Below are 19,315 nucleotides of genomic sequence, written 5' to 3'. Positions count from 1 at the left end.
ACGAAATACTGAATCTATCTTGAAAAGAGATTTTTTTTTTTTCGGAATGTGCTTAGAATGTATGCATAGCTTTAAGCTCCCAAAGACAGTCATCCTTTCAGTTATTTTTGAAACTCCAGTAGAGCCTGGTCCTTTACTAGGCTAGAATTTTTGAAAAGAATTTCTAAAACTTCCAAGCAGTGGCAGTGTTGTAAGAATTAACTTACAGGTTCTCAAAGCCACTACTGTTCAAAGAGATGTTACCCATTTGAATGTCAGAGTTACATTGTGCTTGCTTTAAAAAAAAATAGACAGCATTTTATGATAACATCTTAAGCATGTAAGGGAAAAAAAGACTATAATGTTAGCTAGAAGTGTAGCACTGATTCAGTCACATGACCATGCGGCACTACAGTTTAAAATTAGTTTGGTTCCTCTGCTTGTTTCTGATTAAATGGTTAATGTAAATTAATTTAATTCAGAATTGGTTCTCCTGCTATAACCAATACAAGTCAGACTTCTACTTGGAATCTTAGATCGTATAGCTGCTTGATATTGAAGAATATAGATGGTTCAAAAGAGAACTACAAAGTAACTATTTAGAAACAAAAGCCTCTCTAGAAGGTTTTAAGAAGTAAGATTTTAGAATCCAGATAAAGGGTAAGTAGCTAAGTTTCAACACAGTTACAGCATAATATGGTGTAGAATGACTAGACATTTTTTTCCTTTCTGGTGAGTGAACGAAAACAAATGTCTTCAGTGACGTAGAAGAGTTACAGGGCACTTGCTAGGAACCTGTGTAGGTAAGTTGCTTACCACCATGCACAGTGGAAAACCCACCCCACTAGCATAAACCTGAAATTAGTTGTATTTTCTCCCTCAAATCAAGATTGTTAAAAATTATTTTACGTTATGTTCACTTCATTTTTCCACTTGAAACACTCCTGTCTCTGCTTGATTTCTGTCCAGAAATAAAGTTTAATAAGATGATCTGCCTACCCACTCCATTCCATCAACATAAGGAGACCTTTGTAGATATAAGAAGGCCTCTGTTTTCAGAAAACCAAAGGCACTGTTTACAAAGGCTTTGTAAAGAATGTTAAACACCAACATATTATTTTTCAAGATAGGCTAAATTCTGTATGAAAACTTTATTTGCTCCAAACTTAAAATGATCTTAGAAAAAGTAAAAGTAAAATCTCAAATTAGAATTTATGGCATAATTTAGAGAACTCAAGTTTAACGTTTAAATCACTGTATCTTTGGAATCAGTAATTCTTTACTAAAAGTATATCTTTATTTTTTCTTTTGGTGTCACTTTTATTTTCAGGTGAAGCAAGTAGCAGTGTTATGATTGTTTATCTCTAACCCACAAAGAGACTTGGAAAAGTCACATAACCTCTCTGAGCCTCAGTTTCTTCCTCTGCAAAATGAGAATATGAATATATGGCTTCTGAGCTCCAAAATGCTTTCAGTGAAGCTAAAATTATCTAAGTCATGTGTGTCTGTGTGCATGTGTGTGTGCATGTTTATGTGCATTCTTACATACATGGTATGCATATACACTAAATATAATTCGCATATACCCAATATTTACATATATCTGCTCCATCTGTGTGCAGTTCATTCATAGGGAAGTTGCTGCATATGTGATGGGGAGTTGCTCAAATGTCCTTTCAGGGCCAATGTACTTACTGCCTCAGTTATTGGGGCTTGTTGGCTGCTGGTGGTGCACACGTGAGCCCCTTTCCATGCATTAGTCTGTGCCGATGGGAGCTGCCATGCCCAAGTTATGCCTGCTCCAGGGGTTTAGTCCTTGTCTGATTACTGGTCGATTTAGGGATAGGGTACAGCTCAGCTACCTCCTTTCCCCAAATGAGGAACAACTCTAAAAGACCATCTAAGCTCCAGAGCCTCCTGTAGGATCAGCTTTGGTCCCTGTTCCAACAGGACTGCAATTCCAATTTTCCCTCTACCCAGTCTTGCATTCCTCACCCCCGAGAAGGGTTATTCCCAGGATCACTCGCCAATTAACCTTCTCCACACCACTCTTCATCTTAGAGTCTTCCTCCCCACGGGAAGCCAATCTACAACAACATGCATTTCTGGAAATGAATGTACTCGCTTTTGATCTGGCAGCCGTTTTGAATGGTGACATATCTGATGTGGTCACGATACATAACAAATCTGGCTGACAAATATGGAGTTAAACATATATTTTTAGCCTTACTAGAGATGTTCTTAATAGATAGATTGTTCTCCCACCTTCCTAGCCGTAGATGTATACATGATACAACTGTGAATCTTGGGACATTTCATTTTTTGAGTTAATACTTTTTATTCCTTCAGTTTTTGATCTTAAAGGAAAAGATAAAGAATGATTGAAGTTGAATGCTTTAGAGTTTAATGATGAAAATGTCTGAATTAATAGGAATGTACTTCATAGGAAGTTTACAAAGAGAGTGACAATTTTGTTGCCTGGAAAATCAGGTCAGATTGAAGGTTCTGTTACAATAGAAGTATAAGATTTACTCAAACTTCGTAAATAGATTTAAAGTTTATTATATTAAAAAAGCAAATCCACTGTTTTCCATGCTCTCCATGGCAATCAAGTTGTTACATTTATCTTCTTTTCTACTGGCCTAGAAATATTGATATTCAGGATGTCAAGGTTGTGTAAAAAGAAGCAGGTCCACGAGTACTGGTTATTTGTTAATATCCATTCACCTACTTTTAAATTCTTCTATTTTCTAAAATGCTATTTATTATTCTTGCAGTGACTGCTTGTTTATTTAGGGACCTTCCTATGGTCATTGACACTTTTTATTCAGGGTTTAGTGGGTAGTGGATATACTGAAGGCTTTTGAACTATGGCTGTGGTATGAGCTCTTAGTTTGTTGTTTAATGTTCAGATTGTCTGTGTACCATTTTTTTTCCTGTTTAATTCCAAAACTCTTGGTTTTAAAATTCGTTTTCTCAGAAGAATTACCTTGTACATGCCCACTGTGTACCTCAGACAGAGGGAGCTGTGTTAGTACAACCGAAGGGATCCAACTTGCGAAAGAACTAGGAGCGACCTATCTTGAACTCCACAGCCTTGATGACTTCTACATAGGAAAGTATTTTGGAGGAGTGGTAAGTGGAAATTCCTATTAAGTATAAAGTTATTTGTCAGGTTGGCTCATTAGGTATTCTCTAGAACGTCAGTTAGAACTTCAGATTTAAAAGCATGGTTTGTCTTACTTAACCTGGAGAAATAAAATGAGAGTGAGTGGCAGAGGTTTTATCAGAATAAAATTATAATTTTATTTTTTTCTCCAAATGAAACCTTTTCTATTATCTAATATGGTATTTTGGAATTTTTCATTTGGTGATCTTTAGTAATCTTTGTTGTGTGTATCAAAAGCGTGTTTACTTACCCAAACCTGTGATTCCAGTTTTAATAGTCATCTTTATACAGCTGAATGAGCCTGGCCGCCTAAGCCAGCAGGCCCTGAAAGTTCTCTTTCATTTCCATCTACTAGTTGAAAAAAATAATTTTTCTTCCTCTGTGTGTGCTTTGGCAAAATTTTATATACTCCTAATTTTGTTGTAGCTCAAACAGATTCAGAGGAGCTACTTACACAAATAGCTACTTGTTGGATATGTGGGAGCAAGTCTGCTTGCTTGGTTGCAGTGGCGCATATTGGGTTCTGCAGTCATTTTGATACTGATCTTAACACACAGCACTTCCCATATAGTATTAGGACTGTAACGTCCTTGGAGAATACTGTGGAGTTGTATCATTTAAGAATTTGCTGACATAGAAACTACATTTCCAAACCTCTAAGAAGCAACTCCTCTCAACAGACAAATCTGATATACATGGATGAGAAGTTAAAAGCAAAGAAAACCTGCTTTACGCAGGAGCGCTTTGGCATCCCTCATCAGTTCCCTAGCTCTTCACCATGTACTCTTTCCAATATGCCCCAGTAGTCATTATGTAAATTCATGTTGAAATGTTGAGGTTCCACAGATGACTACAGAAGTGTCATTTGTGTAAATGGGTAAAATAAAGACCAAATATAAATGCTGCTAATTTCCATCAAATATAAATGGCTTTTATTTACCCAATAATATAAAGAAACATTAATATTACAGTGTTAAGGAAGATATACTCACAATATTGATATTATCGATGACTGTGAGAAACTTTTGTTGCATTCATTTATAGTGATGAGCAGTGAGTAGAAAGGTGGATAAGAGAGATTTAATCTTCCTGTCAAGCAGATTATGTTCTAGTGGCTTTTTAAAAATCTTAATTTGGCGAAGAATGGTACATTTCCTAAAATACCTGGGGAGCTGGAGAGCAAAATGATGGTTTGGTTTTGCTTGTTGTGAAGGTTCATTTGTCAGATAGTTTCATGTATTAGATTTGGTTTATTTGTTGAGGGGAGGCCGTTCCCATGGAAGCCACAGGACTCCTTGCTCCCTGTTCCAGGATCCTGAACCTGAAATTCCCAGGATCACTCTTTCCACCTTCCCACTCCCATTTTCTCTCCTCTCTTTCTCTTCTTCTGGCTCCTTTTTTCTCTTTCTTCCTAATATCTAATGTTGCAATTAGGGTTAGAGGTATGATGAGGATTGATGTGGCCAAGGTTGGGAGAAAGACATGGCAGTTTCTTTTTTCCTTAACTTAAGACCTGATGAGAATATGGAAACAAGATCAGAATGATCTCTCTTTAGATGCTTTACTTTCTAGTAAAGTACAACTGGGATCTCAAGTGTAAAATAGAATGGCATTGGCAAGCATATGGATGGAGATGATAATGTTAGAATAAAAGGAGCATTGAAAATCTGCATTTAAGGGTCAAGGTTGAAGAGCTCTGCAGTACTACCCTTAGACCTAGGCCAGAGAGAAAGCTGCCTGCCTTCCAGCTTTAGAGAGCTCCATCTGTCCGTCCTCCAGTTGCACCCTTCCCCACAGGGTACAAGTCAGTGGAGCCAAGGGTTGTGCCCACCTGGAGCTGGTGGACTTCATTCCTTTCTAGACCTGCGCTGTCCAGTATGGCAGCCACTGGCTACATGTGGCTATTTATATTTAAGTGAATTGAAATAAAATAAAACCAAGTAAAATTCAGTTCTTCAAGCATATGAACCATATTTTAGGTACTCTATGGCTACATGTGGCTAGTGGCTTCTGTATTATATAATGCATATATTACAGAACATTTCCATCCACACAGAAGGGTCTGTGGAGTAGTGCTAGGACTATGCTCCCAAACCCAGTACCCCAGAATTCTCTGGCCACTGGTCTTAGGCCTATTTCAACCTGTGCAGGCCATTTTCCTGGGACAGCCCTCCTGATGGTGGACCACATGGCTGGTATATGCACCCCTAGGCCTGCCCGGTGACCCAGTGGTGAGTCTTTATAGGGAATGGGGGAGGGGGCGGTGGACAGAGCTTGGATGTCCACGTCTGTGCACAGAGCTCTTTAAAGCATGAGTTAGAGCAGGAGGTGAGAAGAGAATGGGTGGTCTTAGGGCTCAGGAATTAGGGACCAGTTCTCCCTTTGCTGTATGAACCTCTGAAGAATCTGAGAATTTAAATATAAATCTTGTCTGCAAGGCTTTTATGATGATGTATTTGTCAAAGCAGAAGTATGGAATATCTTATATATATTACGGTTTCTTTATTTACAGCATTTAAATATTTAGGTATGTGGTGGGTGGGCCTCCTTTTGGACTTTTGTCCCAGGCCTTGCAAGCTAGGGCACAGGCCTGAAGCTATGTAAATGCACCTGAGTGAGATTTTTAATTTGTAAAGGACAGATTTTAAAGAAATTTGTTCAAGAGAAGAAAGTGAGGTTTCCTGCTCATGGGAACGTCTGTAGACACAGAGGCAGATCTGTTCCTGCTTTGAATTTCACTAATATTAACTGTGGTGGTTGCCCACTGAGAAAATTATTAGTAGCGTCACAATTGTAGAGATTGACTTTCTTGAGTATTCAAGAGAGTAGCTGCGTGGGATGGCATGCTCTTATAATCCCAGTGACTTGGAAGGCTGAGGTGGAAGGATCCCTTGAGTCCAGGAGTTTGAGTCTAGGTTGAGCAACATAGCGATACTCCATTTCTAAAATTAAAATATATATATATGTATATATATATATATATAATTTAAAAAAGAGAACCAACAATTCCTTCTTTTAAGAAAAAAAGAACTTAGATTCAGGGGCATATGTTTGTTATATAGGTAAATTGTGTGTCACAGGAGTTTGGTGTTCAGATTATTCCACCAACTAGGTAATAAGCATAGTACATGGTAGGTAGTTTTCTGATCCTAACCCTCCTCCTACCACCCTCTCAAGTAGGCCCTGGTGTCTGCTTGTCACTTCTTTGTGTCCACAGGTACTCAATGTTTAGCTCCCACTTACAAGTGAGAACATGTGGTATTTGGTTTCTTGTTCCTGTTAGTTTGTTCAGGATAATGGCCTCTGGCTCCATCCATTTTGCTGCAAAGGACATCGTTTCATTCTTTTTATGTCTGCGTAGTATTCCATCGTGTGTATGCACCATGTTTTCTTTATCCAGTCTATCGTTGATGGACATTTAGGTTGATTCTGTGTCTTTGCTGCTGTGAATAGTGCATGTGTCTTTGTGGCAGAATGATTAATAACAACTCCTTCTTGAGTGGATAGTTTATTTATGTTCAGAGAAGGCACAATCTGCTCCACTAGATTCATTTTTTTAAATAAAAAAATTGTTTGTATGTGTTTGCTAATGCATACATATACATGGTACTGACATTTAAAACGTTTGACAGTTGTGACTTCGGATACAAATTTTCATGTTGGATATATAGTTTTGTTGGATCTTCAATTAAAATTTGATTCCTGTTTTAGTTGGAGTATTTTATGATTCAAGCCTTAAATCAGAAGACAAGTGAAAAAATGAAGAAAAGAAAAATGAGCAACTCGTTTCATGGAATTAGACCACCTCAACTTGAACAACCAGGTGCATTTCTTAGCCAATGTGTAGACATTCATTGGACATTGATTACAGATCCTTTCTCACAGGTCTTAGAGCAATTGTTCTCAAACTTGAGCATGCTCAGAGCTTACCTGACATTCTGATTCAGTCAACCTTGGATAGGGCCTAGAATCTACATTAATCAACTTCCCAGATGATGCAGAAGCAGATTGGTACTTGAATCACATTTTGAGAAATACTGCTTTAAGAAATGAGCCTATAGATTCTAAAAATAATATGTGTCGTGGGTGGAGAGCTGTTCTAGATTAAAGTCTAATGCTAAATAACTACTAAATGCAATGCATGAACCTTGATTGGATACTGGTTCAATAAAAATATCTAGAAGATGCTCCTGCAACATGGGTTAATTTTAATACAGACTGGAAATTAGATTATATCATGTAATTACTGTTAGTTTTCTTATGTATCATAATGGTATTGTGATGAATAGGAGAATGTTCCTATTCCCAGGAGATGAAGGTGAAAGTATTTTAGAGCCGAAGCATCCTGATGACTGCAACTTTTAAATATTTCAGCTGTGTAGCTGTGTGTGTGTGTGTGTGTGTGTGTGTGTGTTTGCATGTGTGTGTCTTTCTGTCTTTCTAGAGATAAGGGGAAAATAAAATGTTAATAATTGCAAAATCCAGGTGATGGATATATGTGAAGGGTATATGTGTGTTCATTGCATCGTTCTTTCAACTTTTTTGAATGTTTGAAAGTATTTTTAATACAAAGTTCAGGGCAAATAAACTTAAAAATAAATTATATCAACTTATCAGAATTTTCTGCATGATTTTGTAATAGAAATAGTAACATAGCACTTTATTGGATCAATATCCTTTGGAATTTAAGAGACCTCATCTCTTTAAAAAAGTGCAGATGTATAGACTACATATAAATCTAAATGATACACATTTGGCTTTGAATTTCCTGGTGTGCAAAGGGAAAGGGGAGACATGGTCTATTAGGTTGCAAACCCTTGGGCATTAAATCCTTTCTGGATTAGAAAATGAGTGGGAAATGACCAGATAAATAATGTAGATAGTTCTTAGTTCTCATTAATCAAGAAGACAAAACATACTACATCCTCAGAGAAAGCAAAACATTACATGTCATTTAGCTCTAAAAGAAATATCTGGGCCCAGGCGTGGTGGCTCATGCCTATAATCCCAGCACTTTGGGAGGCCAAAGTGGGCAGATCAGCAGGGGTCAGGAGTTCCAGACCAGCCTGGCCAACATGGTGAAACTCTGTTTCTACTAAAAATACAAAAAGTAGCCGGGCGTGATGGTGACGCCTGTAGTCCCAGCTACTCGGGAGGCTGAGGCAGGAGAACTGCATGAATTGGGGAGGCAGAGGTTACAGTGAGCCGAGATCATACCACTGCACTCCAGTGAGACTCTGTCTCAAAAAAAAAACAAAAAAGAAATCTCTTGTGTGGGTCTTCATGTGGGGGCACTAAGTGATATAGGCAGATGTTTTACAGTTAGGGTCGGTGGAGAGGACCTGGAGTGTAGGTATTCTGAGTTGATTGAGGGCTCGTCTCTATTGGTGATCAAACTAGTAGGCTGAATGTTATCCTCTATTAGAAATTAGAGAGCTGGGTCAGCACTTTTGCTGAAGCATTTTACTAGAAGGAAAAGTACTAGTTTTGGAATCCAAATAAAGGAGTCAAAATGTTTTCCAACAATAGCGTTCAGGACAGTGAGCCTTAACTTTGAGAAGTTGCAGAATTTTAACAGCTCAGCCCTCTACCTCTGCTTCTGGTCCCAAGAGGAAAAGGACTTCAGATGTGAGGTTGGGTTCTTCGGAACTTATTCAGTACTCTGAACTTTTAAAATCAGGTAGAAGTAAAGAGTGATGACTATGAAATACTCAAGTTCGGCATTTGGTGGTTTGTTTTATTTTGGGACACACAAGTAAGAAGAAATGTTATTTTATTGCTCCATATGTCATTAGTAGGTTTTCCATTTGCTCTATAAAATGTAAATAAACATAGTATTTGTGTGTCTGTGTTATAAAATTCTATAGTTCCTGAATAATTAGTTTATATATGTTTATAAATTAGGTTAAGCTGTACAAATTTGCTGTTTTTGTGCATCAAAGAATGGTTAAATATTGGCTATTTCTTATGGTTTAACCTAATAATCTTTTAAAATATTATACAATTGTATTTAAAGTAAACATGAGATTATTGGGTCTGTAAACCTGAAAGGAGTTTATTATTTTTATTTTCTTTTTCAAAACAGAAAAAATGCCTGTCTTAAAGGCTGAAGCGTCACATTATAACTCTGACTTAAATAACTTGCTGTTCTGCTGCCAGTGTGTGGATGTGGTATTTTACAACCCCGATTTAAAGGAAGTTGTAGAGGCCCACAAGATTGTTCTCTGCGCTGTAAGCCATGTTTTCATGCTGCTTTTCAATGTGAAGAGTCCCACTGACATTCAAGATTCCAGTATCATCCGAACTACCCAGGATCTCTTTGCTATAAACAGAGATACTGCATTTCCAGGTGCTAGCCAGGAATCTTCAGGCAACCCACCATTACGAGTCATTGTTAAAGACGCCCTCTTCTGTTCTTGTTTATCAGACATCCTTCGCTTCATTTATTCAGGTATCTTGTCAAGTGGTTCTGGTTACTTACAATCTCATAAGCTTTGGAAATGACATGTGCCTGTGGTGCTCAAGGGTACTGGTTAGTTTTACAGTGATCTTTTCCTACCATCTGGGATGAAGATTATACATGAAATATTATTTGCTTTATATATAGGAATTGGTCCAAGCTTTCTGTTTTCCTTACAAATGTACTTGCCTCATCTTTTTCCTATCAATTTCATAAGATTTTATTGTGGTAAAATACGTAGAACATAAATTTTACTACCTTGACATTTTTAAGAACACAGTTCAGTGGAATTAAACACATTCATAATGTTGTGTAACTATCGGCACCATCCATGTCCCTAGTTCTTTTCATGTTTTAAAACTAAAACTCTCTACCCATTAAACAATGATTCCCCATTCCACCCTCTTTCCTGCCACTGACAGCCACCATTCTACTTTCTGTCTCTGTGATTTTAACTCTCCTAAGTGCCTCATGTAAGTGGAATCATACGGTATTTGTCATTTTGTGATTGACTTATGTTACTTAGCATAATGTCTTAAAGGTTCATCCAAGTTGTGGTGTGTATCAGGATTTTCTTCCTTTTGAGGTCGATAATACTCTGTGGTACATATAGACCACATTTTGTTTACCCATTCATTCATCCATGGATGAATGGGTTGCTTCCGCTGTTGCTGCAATTGTGAATAATACTACTGTGAACATAGTGTACAAATATCTCTTTTGAGACTCTGCTTTTTATTTTTTGTTTGCATATATATGCAGAAGTGGAATTGCTGGATCCTATGGTAATTCTATTTTTGATTTTTTACAGAACTGTCACACTGTTTTCCACTGTAGCTATACCACTTCACGTGCCTACAAACTGTGTACAAGGGTTCCAGTTTCTCCACATCCTTGCCAACACTTGCTATTTATTTTTTTTAATGGTAGCCATCTTAATGGGTATGACATGATATCTAATTTTGGTATTGATTTGCATTTCCCTAATGATTAGTGATATCAAGCATCTTTTCATATGTTTTTGTATTTGCCTTGGTTTTAAATCTACTTGTAAAAACAATAATCTACCAAACAGGTATGTTAATATTTTATTTCCTTAAAAAACATCCAAAATATGAAATCTGAGAATTTATTGTCCAATTTAGTTTTAAAGACATAAAATATTCCAAGAGTGAATGAAATCAAATGTCTATACCTTAAAACCTAGCTATTCACTCTTTGGTTCGACTCTTAAGATTTTGTAGGGCGTCAAAGAGAGAGTTGCATTCAGCTTAGGAACTGGAAATCAGTATCCAGTGTTAGTTGAGGTCTGATTAACTTTGGCCATGACTATCATAGACGTTACTTTTTTTTTTTTCTTTTCTGTGCCCTTTCTTTTTAAGATTTAGCTTATCAAGTATTTTTCTCTTTGCCCTTTTAAAAACTCAGCAGCAACTACATTTTAAAGATAGAAGTTCTATCTGGGTCATTTTAGCAAATGAATCGAAGGTCTTACATCTAAGTGTCCCGTGTAAGAATGGAAAAGAACAGATGTAAAATGAATTTTAATGTAAGCATCTAAATATAAGTTTTCTGAGAACCCCTGTCTTTAATTTTCTTTACCCACTTCAAATCATGTACCGATGACCTGTTAGGCTAAGTCACTCCTGCTCTGCAATGTGTCTGGAGAAACATTTATAATTAATTTGTTTTTAGGCTTCCAATAAAGCCTAATTGGGAACAGATAAAAAGTTTAAGGTTTGCAAAACAAGTATCATTTGCTACAGGTAGGGAAATTTGGGGCAGCCTTTATTTAAGTAATTGATATTTAAAATAAGATATTACTTTGTTCATGTGGGTTGTGGTCATGTAATTTTATAAGTTAAAACTTAAATTATGATTTTGAAAAGTACAGTTGCAGCATGCAGATTTATGTGGATAAAAATGTGGTGTAGAATGTGGTGCTAGGTTAGTGAAATATTGGCTTGGAAAAGGCATAAATTGAGCACCTGTACAACACACACCCAGCACATTGCCTTCAATGGGTTCTCTATAAGTTTTAGTTGAATTAAAGAGTAGGCTCCAGTAGCTGGGCATCATCATATCAGTAAGCCAAACTACTTAAAGACTTCATTTAGTACTATAGATTTTAACATCTAAACTTAGAATGTCACAGTTCAGAGTTTAAGATTTTGAAAAACTAACATGTTTACATGTTAAGAGAAAAAAATGTTTTTAATCATATGTTTAAGGAACTGTGAGGGACGTAACTTTTTTATGATAATTTTCTGTTGAAATTATGTGAATTATTCAGCAGGTTTCCAAATTATGATTGACTACTTTCAAAGACACATGAGCACTCTGAAGTCTTATATTCTTTTTAATATAGTAGCAGTAAAATAGCTAGATGTATCTCCAGTGGTTGATCCTGCCTAGCTTTCTCCTAAGGGGAGTGCTTTATTTAATTGCAAAATTAATACAGGCAGATGGAAAAAAAGGGAAAGAAAAGAAAAAAGTTATCCTTTTACCCCAGACCCTTTCCCCAGAGTCATTTACCTGTTGTAAAATTTTTGTGCATTCATTCTGATACTGTTTGAAACAGTATATATACTGTTAATATACTGGGGACATTTGCATTAGTAAAAATGTAATCCTAGGTAGCTGCTGCTTTCCAGGGATCACAGGCCATTTCTCATGGCTGGAGCATAGAGTGAAAGGTGATGGCTGGTGGGTGATGAGGTGGGCAAGGTCTGTGGAAGCTGTTCCTGCTGCTCTTAGACTTGTGTTAGAGTTTTAAGCATGATCAGTCTGGGCTTTAGAAAGCTCATCTCTGATGATGGTTGGAGGGTGGAACAGTGCAGCCAAGACAGGCATTCAATCAGGAGGTCCCATTACCCTGGCGATCAGCCTCAGGAAGGCCAACATTCAGACAATGGGTGGCCCTGCCCTTGGCCCTTCATCGTCTAGACCAGTGCTTTTCAAACCTTAAAGTGTATGCAGATCATCTGAGGATCTTGTTCCTGTGGAGATTCTGATTCAGTTGCCTGGAGTGGGGCATGAGATTCTGTGTTTCCAGTAGTCAGTCTCCCAGGTGGTGCTGGATCTCTGGACTACCAGAAGCAGCTGGAATACCTGGTTTGGGAAGAACTGGGAACCAGCCAAAGCCAGCAAACTAGGGCCTAGAATTCAGTGCAGAGGCCTAGGAAGGCTACCAAGTTATCAGCTTAGGATTCAAAGTAAAAATGGGGTGAGCTGCAAGGCTGACTGAGGCAGGGCTATTTGGAACTGGGGCTCTCAGTGCCTTGTGTGTCCCCTGCCTGACATGAGGAAAAGTGGATGCCTAGTGGTTGGGTGGAAATTAAGTAAGCTTGGAATAGGGATCGGAGAGCAGGCAGGCATGATGGTGTGGAGAGCCTGCTGAGCTACAGGTCTTCAACCAGTTCAGAGTCCTGGCTTCTTAACCTGACACTGACCCGTTCCATTTCGGCTGTGATCTCTCCTTGTATGTCACGGCCAAAGCCGGAGATGCTGTCTGCTCTGAGCAGGGGCACGGGCCGTTGACCTGGGGCTGCAGAGACCCAGATGCTGGTTAAGGAAAAGTGAAAATAACTGGTTCTGCAGGTATCTATCTATTATTCTTTAATTATTTACAGATTACAACCTCTGGCTCAAGGAAAGGTTTCATTTACATTATGTTAAAAAGAGATACCAAAGCTATATTTGCACAGAAAAGACAATTTTGAAAAATGCTGAAAATTAAGAGAAAAAAATTTACCCAGATTGCACTATCAACAGAAAATGTCTAAACATTTATTGTTTTGTTTGATCCTCTGGTTGTTTGTGTATGAAAAAGTGATACTGGTTTTGAAACCATATATTTTGTAATCAAATCAAACAAAAATTTTAAACCTACATTTTTCTCAAAGACTTCAATAAATGGGCCAGGCTTTTTTTTTTTTTAAACAGTTTTAAAGCTGTGAGTAGAATACAAGTGTTAAGGCACAGTTTTGCAGTGGTTTTCCCACAGAAGTGCTGTGGTCTGCCCTTGGATTATGCTAGAGAACCATTGAAGACAGGAGTTGTTTGTGTTCCCATCAGATGAGTTGGTAAAGCAGAGGTTGAACTCCATCGTGGGTTCAGGAATATTTGCCTTGAGCAAACATGGGCTAGAAAATTGTAATAAGCCTATCTCCTGTCCTTTTTTTTTTTTTTTAAAGAACCAAATTACAAAGAATAACTTAATTCTTTTTAAATAACATGCTTTTTTTAACCTTTAGGAATTTGAAATTTGGTGTGTATTGTGTCACCATGAACATTTGGGTCGTTATTTAGGAGGGACCTGTTTAACAACAGTCCAGTTAACATTTTACACCTATATATTCCTATTCAAATTTTTGATTCAATAGACACAGTCAAGGTTAGTTTTCTATTGAATAACAACAAACACTGCGTAACATGTAAGTACTTAACTACTAATCCTAAGGAACAAGGAGTAATGTGATAAGTGAAGCCAGCCCATTCCTGGTCTTCAGGGAGTAATTCTTACATGGCATACAATTGTAACATTCTTATAATACTTGATACAGTCTTATGCTTGCACATTCTTGAGTCACATAATCTGAGATGGTTAGGAAGTGAAGTAATTGTAAGAACCTCAAGAATTTAGCTTTGAGCTCTTCCTGCCACAGATGGCCCTTAGAGTTTCACATCACTTATTGAAATACCATCAGAGTAAACAAATATGTAGAAGCAAGCTTTCATCTTCAGTTTGCATAGCATTCTCCAGTTCTTAGAATTATTCCATGGCATGCCCTTTTCTGTATTGCATAAAAACACAGTGTAGTATACATGAGTATACCATGGGCTCTAAAAGTCTAAGTGAATTCAGTGCTTTAAGAAGTTAACTAAAGAAAATCCCAGTCAGTGATGCAAGATGTCATCCTGCCCTTGTCTGCAGTCAGTCGATCAGTAAAGTTATGCAAGATGAGTAAGTTCTGGAGACCTGCTGTGTGACATTTTGCCTATTGTTAATGATATTGTATTATATACTTAAAAGTTTGCTAAGAGGGTAAATCTGATGTTAAATGTTTTTACCACTGGAAAAATAAAAGGAAAGTATTATTGGCTTATTAGGACCTGAAAGTTTCAAAGATGACTTGATTAATGTTTCTAATTATGAAAACAGCCCAATCATCACTGTGCTCTTGAGAATTAGTCTTACTTTCATTTTCAATGATTGATTCTTCCTGTGTGTGTTCTCAGACAGTTCAGTGGCCTGTGGGGATTTACCTGCTACTAATTCCATCTACTTAGATTATTTGATGCTTGCTTGCTTGCTTTTAGATAATCTTCTGAATGGAGGTATTTTATAGGTGTTTTTTAGTTAATATGCTTTTACTTAAATAACAATGTGACTTTTACATATGTAAGTATGTAAGAGAACACAGAGATAGTACTTGTGTTCTTCTTTAGACTGGATGAGTATAGACAATAAAAAAAACCTACATGTTCCCTTTTCTCGTTTCTGCATACCACTAACACTGGGTTTCGGTAATGGCTGAAATTTCTTTCCTTTTTCCTCTTTTTTTTTTTTTTTGAGACGGAGTCTCACTCTGTTGCTCCCGCTGGAGTGCAGTGGCATGATCACTGCTCACTGAAATCTCTGTCTCCTGGGTTCAAGCAGTTCTCCTGCCTCAGCCTCCCGAGTAGCTGGGATTGCAGGCACATACCACCATGCCCAGCTAATTTTTGTATTTTTAGTAGAGACAGGGCTTCTCCATGTTAGCCAGGCTGGTCTCGAACTCAGTGGCTGAAATTTTTAAAGGGAAACATCAGCAGCATACAATGCACATTAGGGTCACCAGGGAGGATTTTACAACACTGATGCCAGGGGCTTCAGGCCCAGAAATTCTAATTTACTTGATCTGGAGATGAGACTTCCTCTGATGGTATTTTATAAAAGATCCCAGGTATTTATAATACACAGGTGTGGTTGATAGTCACTGGCATAGAGTAATTTTCTTGATCTGGGATCCGTTGGCTTCTAAGGGGTTTTTATGCTCTGACATTATTATACTGACTTTAATGTTTGTGTGCACATTAAATTTTCTGGTGATACAATCCAAAGAATCTATGAGATGGGAAAAGAGCATGTGGCCACAGAGTTAAAAAGCATTCATGCAGAAAAAGAGAAACAGAAATCATAGAGCTCTTCTACACTACACAGCTTTGGGAATTTGAGGAGGAAGGGGAGCAATCAGTGAAGGCATAAAAAGCTCTAGCAAAGGCAGAAAGAAGCAGTGGTGTGCTGGAGCTGGCACCAGCTTGTGAGAGCCCAGTTGTGTTTATCATCCCCATTTCCTTGTTCTGTGATGTCATGTTGGTAGCATCACAGAAACGGCAAATGCTACATATCATTTGACTCCCTCCCCCAGGACACACTGTCTAAGTATTAGGACGGCCAGGTGGGGAGAAGTTGAAAGGATGCGCAATAGTGCTCAGTGCTGCCGGGCTCAGCTGTAAAGAGCCTGAGAGCTTCTGGACTTGCAGTCTGCCTCTTCCGATTGGATTTGGTTCCAGACTGGCTGCAATTGCCTGATCTCATTGGTTTAGTAAGTGTTTATGTGCCTGCCTCATACCCCAGTATCCATGAATGCATCTGGTGAGGGCTGAATACAGGAAGGAAAATAGCAAAAGAAATAAACTGAGAGCAGATTGAAAAGGATCTCAAATTACCCAGAGAGGCGAAGTGACTTGTCTCACTAGTAGTCAATAGCTGAGGTAGAACTGGATCCTAGGTCTCCTAACTATACCGCCCACACGAGGCTTCCTGAATTCTATTTTTATGAGATAGGACCTTCCATAAATCACAGGATGGATGCGGGTAATCTCTTGGAATATCATGATCAGATTCATGCTTTTGAAAACTCACCAGCTTTGAGTAATAGGATGGGTTTGAAGGGGAAAAGGCTGTTAGGGAGCAGAGAGGTTGGATAGGAGGTTGCTGCAGGCCAAGTGAGAGAAGTCCTTGGGGAAAAGGTCAGTTTTTGCTGACCATAACATAAGAATTTTGTAAGACATAGAGGAAAAGGGGCTGACAGAGTGGGAGAAATGAGCTTGGGGAGAGTTTTGAAGTGGACTGGGGGAAAGGCAAGGGACGGTGGGGTGATTTTGCTCCAATGACATGAGCTACATGGGTGATGTAGCTCCCTTCCTCAGGCTGGTTTTGTAGAGTTGACTCTCAAACATCCCAGTCTGCCCCTGACAATACATGAGACCTTCTGAATGCATTCTATGGCTGCTGCATTTTCCCCTACCTGATAATAGTCACTGCTGCCCATGACTAGTAAGATTTAATTCACCCTTGGGAAAGACCACATCTACCTTCTAACTCAGGACAAGTAAATAATTTGGGCGCTGGACCACTTGGCATGGTAATTCATATTCAGACCATTGCTGTTATCACTAGCTGGCCACCTATTGCAGAGAAGTAGCAGCAGTCCGGGGAGGAAGACTTCAGATGTTAAGAAATAATTTAGGGGAAGTTAAACTGATTTTTTTGAAATGTGAGTACTGTTTAAATGTTTTAGTATAGTTATAAGGATATATACATAGTAAAGAAAAATTAAAAGAAAGCACTAAAAAAAGGGAATGTTGTATTTAATAAGAGATTTACTTTAGTTACTTCCTCATTTAACAGAAAAATCCAGCATGTACTAATTTGTTTACAGGTGCTTTTCAGTGGGAAGAATTGGAAGAAGATATCAGGAAGAAGTTGAAAGATTCTGGGGATGTTTCAGATGTAATCGAGAAAGTTAAATGCATTTTAAAAACACCAGGAAAGGTAAATTAATTTGTTGTAAGTTAGTTTACTTTGACTCTCTGAATTATAACTCACATACTATGATGAATATAAAATTGAGTCGTTACAAGAGTCAAATACTATATAAATGTAAATGTTTCCCTTAAGTATATTTTGCCATTTAAATATTTAAAACATAAACATGGGTTATTTGTATCTTAGATTTTGTGTGTGTGTGTAACAGGTTCTCACTGTGTTGCCCAGGTGGGAGTGCTGTGGCATGATCTTGGCTCACTGCAGCCTCCACCTCCTGGGCTCAAGTGACATCTCCCACCTCAGCCTCCCAAGGAGCTGGGACTACAGATATACGTCACCACACCTGGCTAATTTTTATATTTTTTGTAGAGACGTGGTTTTTCCATGTTGCCCAGGCTAGTCTCAAACTCCTGGGCTCAAGCGATCTGCCCACCATAGCCTCCCAAGGTGCTGGGATTATAGGCATGAGCCACCACACTCGGCCCTATCTTAGACTTTATGTAAGAATTAAAATATGTGTGAGTCATGTCTTTAAAATGCTCATTTGTGAATTCTGCCTTCTGAAACATTCCCCTGGAGCTCTGGGAATACACCATCTATATCAAGAATACAGGGCTATTTAATTTGTCCAGGTACTGTTAAGGTTATTAGAGAGGCTGACTTCTCACTCCTCACAGTTTAAGTTTCAAATAGTTTCTGAGAGGAAGGCAGTTGTGTATGTCCCTTTTTCAAGTGTTCTGAGAAATCTGTTCAATGAGATGGACAGTTAAGGATTGTCTCATCAATTATAGGTTCAAAATTATAAATTAGATTCAAGTTTATAAAAACAGACTCTGTATATTGCCATAGACTGGTGCACATTAAAACTCTAGTAACTTGGGATTGTATAGTCTGTAAGGGCTTTAAAAAACATTTCAAAACTTTAAGACATTGCACAATTTAGCCAATGTATTCTTTTTTCTGATTTTGTGATAAACAAATTGGCTGCAGTAGATAAATAAGGTAAGTTATATGCAATGCTTAGCGGAATAAAGGTATATATTAACTATAAGACAAATTACTATTCCTTTAATTTTTTTTTTTTTTTTTTTGAGACGGAGTCTCGCTCTGTCTCCCGGGCTGGAGTGCAGTGGCCGGATCTCAGCTCACTGCAAGCTCCGCCTCCCGGGTTTACGCCATTCTCCTGCCTCAGCCTCCCCAGTAGCTGGGACTACAGGCGCCCGCCACCTCCCCCGGCTAGTTTTTTGTATTTTTTTAAGTAGAGACGGGGTTTCACCGTGTTAGCCAGGATGGTCTTGATCTCCTGACCTCGTGATCTGCCCATCTCGGCCTCCCAAAGTGCTGGGATTACAGGCTTGAGCCACCGCGCCCGGCCCCTTTAATTTTTTAATACAGATGACTTCTGTTTTCTAAAACCTGTTAACATTTTAAAGTTAATGTTTTACAAATATAAAACTGTACTAGCTTTTAGTGAAGATTCTTGATTGTTCTTTAGTTGAGAAAATAGTCTTTATTGCAAACAAAGTAACATGGAATTAAGGAGAAGATTTTTTTTTTCCAGCAACACATTGAAGCAGGTATACAGAAGCTGTCCAGTTTTACAAGTATATGGCAGGATGGTAACTCTTGCAGTCTAATTCAACTAAATAATCCCTTGTAAAAATGTGCACATATGCCTATATTCTCATTTTCGAAACAGTTCATCTAGTTGTCTTGATGAACTTTTTTATGGACCAGTAAAAATGTACATCACGTACATTTGTGTTCTCTGAAACTTCTGCCCTCCCATTTTTTTCAAATTCAAAACAGAATTGATGAGGGAATCTATTTATAGATTCTTTCCCTCTCTCTCCAGTTCTCTCTCTCATACATTCATGTGTAATATACATCT

At 38.1% G+C, this 19,315-nt stretch overlaps 1 protein-coding gene across 2 annotated transcripts in view; it reads left to right on the top strand.

Moving 5' to 3' along the window:
• RHOBTB3 (Rho related BTB domain containing 3) overlaps positions 1 to 19,315 on the top strand; it is a 62,400-nt gene that overhangs the window by 14,104 nt on the left and 28,981 nt on the right. The window contains exons 4-7 of one of the 2 annotated variants that reach the window (XM_033179071.1): positions 2,960 to 3,114; positions 6,860 to 6,971; positions 9,234 to 9,599; positions 17,318 to 17,430. In XM_033179071.1, the coding sequence (XP_033034962.1) occupies positions 2,960 to 3,114; positions 6,860 to 6,971; positions 9,234 to 9,599; positions 17,318 to 17,430 (746 nt within the window). The remainder of the gene's footprint in view (positions 1 to 2,959; positions 3,115 to 6,859; positions 6,972 to 9,233; positions 9,600 to 17,317; positions 17,431 to 19,315) is intronic. The other variant, XM_033179072.1, reaches the window with a different exon arrangement.

This window comes from Trachypithecus francoisi, unplaced genomic scaffold (genome assembly GCF_009764315.1).
Source record: "Trachypithecus francoisi isolate TF-2019V2 unplaced genomic scaffold, Tfra_2.0 Lachesis_group2, whole genome shotgun sequence".
Lineage (NCBI taxonomy): Eukaryota > Metazoa > Chordata > Mammalia > Primates > Cercopithecidae > Trachypithecus > Trachypithecus francoisi.
Note: the sequence above shows the minus strand (reverse complement) of the source record. Positions and strands in the feature narration are given on the sequence as shown.